The sequence below is a fragment of the Mytilus trossulus genome, chromosome 13 (genome assembly GCF_036588685.1).
Source record: "Mytilus trossulus isolate FHL-02 chromosome 13, PNRI_Mtr1.1.1.hap1, whole genome shotgun sequence".
Lineage (NCBI taxonomy): Eukaryota > Metazoa > Mollusca > Bivalvia > Mytilida > Mytilidae > Mytilus > Mytilus trossulus.
The window spans coordinates 55,561,587-55,570,348 of NC_086385.1; the positions used below are offsets into that span (position 1 = coordinate 55,561,587).

General features: G+C 34.5%; 1 protein-coding gene across 1 annotated transcript; it reads left to right on the forward strand.

Annotated features, from left to right (window-relative positions):
- The first annotated feature begins 2,601 nt into the window (after positions 1–2,601).
- Positions 2,602–8,418, forward strand: LOC134694600 (lectin BRA-3-like). The gene is made up of 5 exons (XM_063555632.1): positions 2,602–2,726; positions 6,148–6,248; positions 6,513–6,597; positions 7,773–7,992; positions 8,325–8,418. Exons 1-5 carry the CDS (start codon positions 2,693–2,695, stop codon positions 8,350–8,352), a joined length of 468 nt encoding a protein of 155 aa, XP_063411702.1. The 5' UTR covers positions 2,602–2,692; the 3' UTR covers positions 8,353–8,418.
- The last annotated feature ends 344 nt before the right edge of the window (positions 8,419–8,762 follow it).

An 8,762-nucleotide genomic window follows, 5' to 3' on the forward strand; every position in this document is an offset into this window, starting at 1 on the left:
TTTCTATGCAGTGGAGGATCCAGGGGGTTCGAACCCCTTTTTTGGACGATCAATGCATTTGAATGGGGACATATATAGTTAGACTCCCCATTTTGCCCTGGGTTGGGACCCTCTTTTTTCAAATGGCTGGATCCTCCCTTGCTGTGTCCGAAGCACATTTCTGGTTTTACCTCCACCAGGAACTCTAACACAGAAATAAAATGATACCCAGGCATGTATCAGTACTGAGAAACGATAGTAGCTTGAGAAAAAAATTGGACTTTAGAAGGTGTTAATACCCTCAATATCTGTGTATGCCCTGTTTTAATTTAAAAAAAAAAACGAAGACAAATCCGTATTTCACAATGGAATGTGAAATAAAAAAAAAACAATAATACCGAACTCCAAAGTCAATTCAAAGACGTTATCAACAATTAGAACGAATGGAAAACAACTGTCATGTTTCTGACTTGGTACAGACAATTTCCAAAGATAATGATGACACCTGCGTTAAAAGTTAGTTCAACATAAAACAAATGAAACAAGTATTCGTGCCTCTCACTGGCAAGGTTGTTCGAAGTAGATCATTATAAATGTCGATCACATAAGTCAAAATATCGGAACAGAAATATTTGTACATACGTGAAGTGACCTTGGGATATGAGGTTCTTGATGGAGGTCCTTCATTTCTGTTTTCAATAATTGATTTGGTCATTTTTCTCTAGTCTTTATATTCTAAAACCCCACTACCCCACATCCCTATTCTTTTTTTTTACCCTATTTTTCTCTATTCTTTTTTTTTGGTTGGTAATTTTGGAACATTTAGCCACAGGCACTTGTCTCAATAAAAAAAAATCCTATATACCTTATTATAACACAAGGTACTTAACTTGCATTTTAGAAAAATGTTAGGTGGTGACGAAGTTCCGTTATATGCCGCTTTATAGGCTGTCAACCCCTCTAAAGCTTGTTATATCGTAAATCTAAATTGATTTATCTATACAATGGTGTATAACATGCCTACATTTGTTGTCCGAATCATCCGTAGCAATCCTACCAAAGCATGTCAATCGTAATAATTTTGCAATCGGCTGAAGAATTGGCAATAAACGGCCGCAGTAAATGATTTATTATAAACATCGTTTTAAAAAAAACTTAGTTTTCGTATGAATAGAACTTATCATACAGTTAGTAAAATTGTATGATATACCGTGAAAAAAAATCTAACAAGTGTTGTTTGTGGTATGTCTAATAAGTTACAAAATTTCCCATGACGTCAATGCCTTTCAGACTCTCTCTTGACTTTACGTATGAAATGAAACAAGATCAGATAACTCCGAGAATCATTTAGACTTTCCCATAGAATTGACCAATCGGAAACCAAGATATACAAGGAGCATGACGCGTTTATTGCCAATTCTTCAGCCGATTGCAAAATTATTACGATTGACATGCTTTGTTAGGATTGCTACGGATGATTCGGACAACAAATGTAGGCATGTTATACACCATTGTATAGATAAATCAATTTAGATTTACGATATAACAAGCTTTAGAGTGGTTGACAGCCTATAAAGCGGCATATAACGGAACTTCGTCACCACCTAACATTTTTCTAAAATGCAAGTTAAGTACCTTGTGTTATAATAAGGTATATAGGGAAAAAAAATTCTGAGACAAGTGCCTGTGCATTTAGCCCTGTATTATCTTTCCTGTTAACCTTTCTACACCCTTGATTTGGACAGCTATAGTTTTATGTAAGACTAGATACACATTTTATCACGATTTTGGTTGAATAATATTGCATTATTGTCTTTGTAACGGTTAGCTCTGAAAGTAAACATAAACTGAACAACAAAATAAACTGAACAACAAAATAAACTGAACAACAAAATAAACTGAACAATAAAATAAACTGAACAACGAAATAAAATCACAACCACCGTTATTTTCAAGGATATTCAAAATTTAATAAAATGCTTTAAAAATTATCGATTGGTTTTGTCAAAATACGTACAATTTTAATGTAAAGTATAACATGAAATAACTTTATCTTTCGTCAGATTTAATTGTAAAAGTGACTAAAATATATTTTTTCCAAGAATGTGGAAAAAGCCAAAAACTACCAAATTAAAACCAAAATCTGAAGTATCATGAATAACCCTCATTAGAGTTAGATCACGTGATCAGTTTAGATTTTAGACCTCTCGAATGGACCTATCTAAGTAATCACTAGCCTGTCAACCCCTTGAACGAGGATTATCAATTTTTATACCGAAGGTCGTTGGTTCAATCCGAGCATTTCGGCTTCCTTCACAAAAAATAACCTCTCTGTCAATTAAGACATAGCACAGGAGTGCCGAAATTTGCGTTAATAAACAATCAATCAATGATTCCTCTTGACATTATTAAATATTGAGATAATTTACATTCGGTGAAAAATAAACCCCGGGGATTGTGCACGTGGTCGTGACAAATGTTAAAATATCAGATAATATGCATAAAAATTATTATTTCGTAAAAATATTGTGACTTATTTTTCCCTTTCATCTAATTATTTTATTATTTCTATTCTGTTTTAACCCCATCCTGACCCTCTTTAATGGACTTCTGGTTATACCTATACATTCTTTAGTCTCCTTATCCTTATCCAGGCGACCTTATAAACTAGGGACAAACGTGCTACCAGTCAGTTTGTCACACAACTTTCGATATGCAGTTATTACTTGCTATTGTTTTAGTCATAGGTATGTATGTTTGTTTCTATGTTGTTTCTACCATTTACTCGCCGGTATTAGTCGTAGGTATGTTTGTTTGTTCTTATGTTGTTTTTACCAGGTACTCGCCGGTATTTCTTTTCATTTCATTTCATAAAGAAATTTATCAATTGTCAACAACTTTAATGGTTACATGTTTTTTTGAATGTTGAAGGTTCTAGTCAATATCATGGTCAACTCTTATTTTCTCATGATGATTATAAGTATAAGTACACCTTATGTAAGAATCCTGGGGTTTGATTGGTTGATAGCCAGTATATTTGTGACCAATTTACTGTTATCAAATGAATATCGTTCATTTTTTTAACGCCGACGGGGTAATGGCAAAAAGGATATGCCTTTTTTACCCTCTCTGCCGTGGTATTTGCCAAAAGTACTCTATCCGACTGGACGCTTGTAACGTCACGATCATCAATTCGTTTTAGTACATTAGCATTCGGTGTAATTAAACAGCTATAGCATGTTCTTGAGGGGTATTTGCGAAAAATACCAGTCTTGAGAATGAATTTCCCTCGCCTTACGGCTCGCGAAATTAACATGATATATCTGTTTATAAAATCATACCACATTCCTGAGTTCTTATAGCTATATTTTTATATCCTCAAGATTGCGACTTTTTTTTTACCCAATTGGAAGTAAGTCATACGGCTTTCGTTAGTAATTTAGATTGGGTATTGACTTGGGTTTTGACGTAATTTTACTTGTCTGTATTTGATGTAAACTACTTTTTAATGTATCTATTTATAAAACAAAAAAGAAAGTTTTAATGTGAAAAATTTCCTATGTGTCATTTTCATAATTAATTTCATGGCAATATTTTCAATTATTGTTACCGAGAATATATGTATCATGCAAAAAGTAAAATCCCCTAAAAACTGAACTCAGAGGACAATCAATACGGAAAGTCCATAATCAAATGGCAAAATCAAATAACAAAACGCATCAAAAACGAATAAACAAGAACTGTCATATTCCTGACTGGGTACAGGCATTTTCAAATGTAAAAAATGGTGGATTAAACCTGGTTCTATAGCGCTAACCCTCTTTCTTTAATAACAGTCTCATCCAATTCCGTTATATTGACATGATGCGTTAAATAAACAGTCACAATTAATAAAATAGTCAAAATATAGGTACATCAGTCATCATCGCATAACAATTTTAAAAGGGACAATTTAACAGAACACAAAAACATCTATCTACGAACGATAAGCCCCTGAATTTAGATTGTTACTTGCTTAACATCCATGAATATTCAGGACAAGTGCACATCAACAGTTAAGAATTAAATAACTTCTGACAGTTCAACCGGGTTAAAGGGTGGGAGGTTCCAACTACTTTGCACCCAACCTACACCTTCCATTAGATTTAACTTTTCTGTTCCGACTGCAGTGGCGGATGCAGGAATTTTCGAAAGGGGGGGGGGGGGTGCTAGCCCAGGGCAAAGGGGGGTGCAAAACATATGTCCCGATTCAAATGCATTGATCGGCCAAAATAAAGGGGGGTGCACACCCCCGGACCCCCCTCTGGATCCGCCACTGGACTGGACATGGCTGCGAACATCTATACGAACGCAATGTTTACGTACAGCCAGATGATAGAGTGTATATCAATCGGCTGCTCTCGGGTGAATCCGCTACTCTACGGAATCGGCCGATTTGTGACGAATGAGCAGTATAGAAATTAATTTATTTTATTTACCAAGTCAGCTAAGAGAAGTCATCATTGCTACGAAACAAGGCGTTAGAAAAATTCATATCAACTCTTATTTTGTTGTATATGTAAAAATCAAAGATGCATAAAATTAATCATGTTTTCATTCATGACACATTATATCGAAAACACACTGGACAAAACCCACAGCAAATGAACAGCACTTTAACTATTGTTCGTCGTCTTAGGGAGCTACCATACAATTAGAGTAAACAAGAACTATCTTTAAAAAAGATAACCGACGTATTTAAATTTGAGTATATGTTTAAAACTATCGTTTCGATAACCTTCAGAAGCACAATGACTAAATGATGCAGGACCTCTTTAATAAAATCTCCGTCTGAATGTAACTACAAGAAATTTTTTACTAAGTCTAGTTATATTAAGGCAATAATATATAAGAATATTATGATGACACCTAAAAAAATATTTGTCAAAAAATCAAGTACAAATAACAAGAAACAAATAAACATTTACTACATTTACTGTTTACATTAAACTTAATTCATGTTTAACAAAGCTATAAACTATTGGTAGTATAAGTATTATCACTGAAACCCCGCGGAAATCTCACATGCGTAGGTGCGTTCTAAAAGTCATGTACGTTCGTACAATAAAGTTTACATTAAAAATTATATAATTGTTCCGAATAAACAGCTGTCATGGATGCAAAGAGCTATTGGAAAAACAATTATTTTTATAAAAATATAAATTTTTGTAAGGTCTAGGTCAAATACTTATAGTTTTTCACTTGCTTTCCAACACGATATAATTTTCGAGACGTTTTTTAAAACACAACCACATCACCCACCATGACAGCATTTTGTTCAATCACAAAAAGGATATTTGAGCATGCGTATTCTGTTGCCATAGTTAAGCGTCCTTAAGTTCAAAGGGCACAAACCGAAACTATACCGACTACGTTGGAAAAATGAAAATACAGGACAGAGATTACATCAGAACAAAATGGTCGCTCCCTTAATTTCGAATACAGATATTCAGCATGAAACCAATGTGCACATGTTGTTGCCACTTCAAGACACCCAGTGTCAACAGTTTGGACGGAACACAAATAAAGTATTAACCAGAACTTGCGTAGATATTTCCCTCCAACGTTTACAAGTGGCCTGCATGAAAACGTATATTTCTTTTTAAAAATGACTGATTAATTGTAATGTTTTTATTACAGCGACAGCCAGCGTAGACGCTGCATGTCCTAGATAATGAATCCGGGGATCATGTTGGTTCATAAGTCATGAGAAGACAAAATGGACAGGTTAATAGTTATGTTTTTATTACAGCTGCAACCAGCGTAGACGATGAGTGCCATAGAGATTGGATTGAGTTGGAAGTATCATGTTGGTTCGTTAGTCATGTTTGTTCGTTAGACATGAAAAGTAAAAAAAATGTTATATTTCTATTACAGCTTCAGCCAGCGTAGACGCTGCGTGTTCTAGAGATTGGATTGAATTGGAAGGGTCATGTTGGTTTGTTAGTCATGTTTGTTCGTTAGACATGAAAAGCATAAATAATTGTAATATTTCTATTACAGCTGCAGCCAGCGTAGACGCTGCGTGTTCTAGAGATTGGATTGAATTGGAAGGATCATGTTGGTTTGTTAGTCATGTTTATTCTGTAGACATGAAAAGCATAAATAATTGTAATATTTTTATTACAGCTGCAGCCAGCGTAGACGCTGCGTGTCCTAGAGATTGGACTGAGTTGGAAGGATCATGTTGGTTTGTTAGTCATGAAAAGGCAAAATGGACGGATGCCAGTGTAAGTTTATCTTGAATTATATGGCGAGCTTGGAAAGTGTGGGTGGTAGAACAAATTAAAAATAGTCTTTTCAGATACTGTTTCAGTGCTGTAAAAAAAAAATCACCCAAAATGAAAGTTTCTGAATAAGATAGTACGATGATGTTATACCCGACATACAAATCTTACTTTTATTCATTTATTACAGTCTGTCTGTCAATCATTCCACGGAGAACTTGCTGTTATACCCGATAGACAAATCTTACTTTTATTCATTTATTACAGTCTGTGTGTCAATCATTCCACGGAGAACTAGCTATAATACCCGACAGACAGATTTTAACAGCTGTGCTTAGTGGTTTATTGACACGTAAGTCATCTATTGGAGAATTGTTTTAACCGTACACTACCCTACACTAATGATGGAGTAGAGGAAAGTAGTTCCGGAACGGAAACGATCACTGTACGAAGTTTGTTATATTTTTTTGGCTTATCTAAAAGACTATGTCTCTTGTGGAGAGGTGTCCCATTGGCAATCATACCACATCTTCTCTTAATGTGCCATTAATGGGCATTATGTTTTCTGGTCTGTGTGTCCCTCCGTTCGTTCTTTCGTTCGTCTGTTTGTCCGTCCATTCGTCTATTCGTCTGTCCCGCTTCAGATTTAAGTTTTTTGGTCGAGGTAGTTTTTGATGAAGCTGAAGTCCTATCAACTTTAAACTTAGTAAATATGTTCCTATGATATGATCTTTCTAATTTTAATGCCAAATTAGAGATTTTATCCCATTTTCGCGGTCCACAGAACATGCAAAATTATAGTGCAGATAGGAACACATTCTTGTTTATATGTACCATTATTTCAACATATTGATGCATTTAATAAACACATTCTAAACCCCACCCCTGAACTTTGTCATATTGGAGTATCTAGGAATGAGGAAGTCATACCCATGTCAGACAAGCTTATGATTGTGAATTTCACATAAATTATAACTCAAATTTTAAAATATACTCTATCATAATATAATATTGTATTGTATAACATTGTATTTAATCGTATACTTGTTAGTTTGTATTGCTTGACCCTTATGGGTATAATTTTGCGATAAAGATTATAATATAATAACTGTAATAATTCGCCGTTTCAGAATCTAATGCATCCTGGGTAATATTTTCTAAAGCGTACACCAAAGCGTTTTGATTGGTTTAAAACGTTATAAACAATGGAAATTCAACCAATGATGTAACGTTATTTTCACTTTGGGGTACGAACAATGAAATTCCCCATGATGCTTTAGATTCTGAAATGTAGCGACCCCATAAATCCGTCTCTGTTTTATATTGAATAATAATTGAATTTTGGATGTAGCGTATCTTCTGATTGACTGACGTTATTTTGTTTTCAGCCCATAGACATAATTTAATCATGTGACCGTGATGTCATCAACATTTTTTTTTCAAAATAACGTCGGCCAATCAGAAGACGCGTTACATCAAAAATTAAATTATAATATAATAAGTGTAATAATTGTGCTCAATCTACAGATGCCCATGGAGACAAGTTTTGGATTGATGGTTCAGATATTATCACGGAAGGAGACTGGTTGTGGAACTCTAACTTACAAGCCATTGATTTACACATGCTGGGCCTATCTATAGGTGACAATGCCAAGGACAAAAACTGCCTGTATATCGATAAGGACAACCATAACAACTGGAAGGCTGAGGATTGTGAATCGGACGCATATTACGTGTGTCAACACAGGTATATAAACAGACCTTCTACAATTCAAACGGACCGTTTTTCCTTGCGTCATCGTGTATCGTGCGTGTTGTGAATACAAATTATTTGACGTGACGGTACTCAAATTGTACCTATATTGACAGTTTTTCATCTATGTTTATTGATGATCTAGACACAAGTTTTTATTTTGTGTTTATTTTGTAGATGTATCATAACATGCATAATGTACTATATGGTTTCACCAATTTAAATCTATATTAAATCATAGAAACATGGAATTGAACAGACCTTCAATTACTTTTAACATGTTTAATGTTTCACCGTTTAATGTTTCTATATATTATTTTTTATAGACCAACTGGTTCATCGATATTGGGATAAATCATCGGATAAAGGAATCACCGCTAGTACAAATGTATTATATATTAAAGTTTCTCTAATTCTTAACCGATTTATACTTTTCCCAACATGTTGATTATTTTTGTTAAATCAATGACTGTGTGGTTCATTTGATATCAGTAATGCATTGGTCAACATTTGATTATTACGTCAAGTTTTCTTATTTCCTCTGAATCTCATATTGTGACGTCATGAAACAGGCGACCATGCCTGATGACGTCACATAAAAAGAACACATTTCTTGTGCAAATCAATAGGAAAGAAGGAACGAAAAAAAACGTCTGCTGACACAACAACTCATATCTTCATCTGTTTAAGTACAACGGTTGTCTTAGCTTTTCTAACCAGGTGACCTGTAGTTGTTAATTTCTGTGTCACTTGGTCTCTTGTGG

Bases quoted from the DNA above. Each gene is read 5' to 3' on its own strand.
- LOC134694600 (XM_063555632.1), top strand. From the start codon at position 2,693: ATGCAGTTATTACTTGCTATTGTTTTAGTCATAG. The intron at 6,249-6,512 runs GTAAGTTTATCT...CATTTATTACAG, and splicing joins CAAAATGGACGGATGCCAGT to TCTGTGTGTCAATCATTCCA. The intron at 6,598-7,772 runs GTAAGTCATCTA...CTCAATCTACAG, and splicing joins GCTTAGTGGTTTATTGACAC to ATGCCCATGGAGACAAGTTT.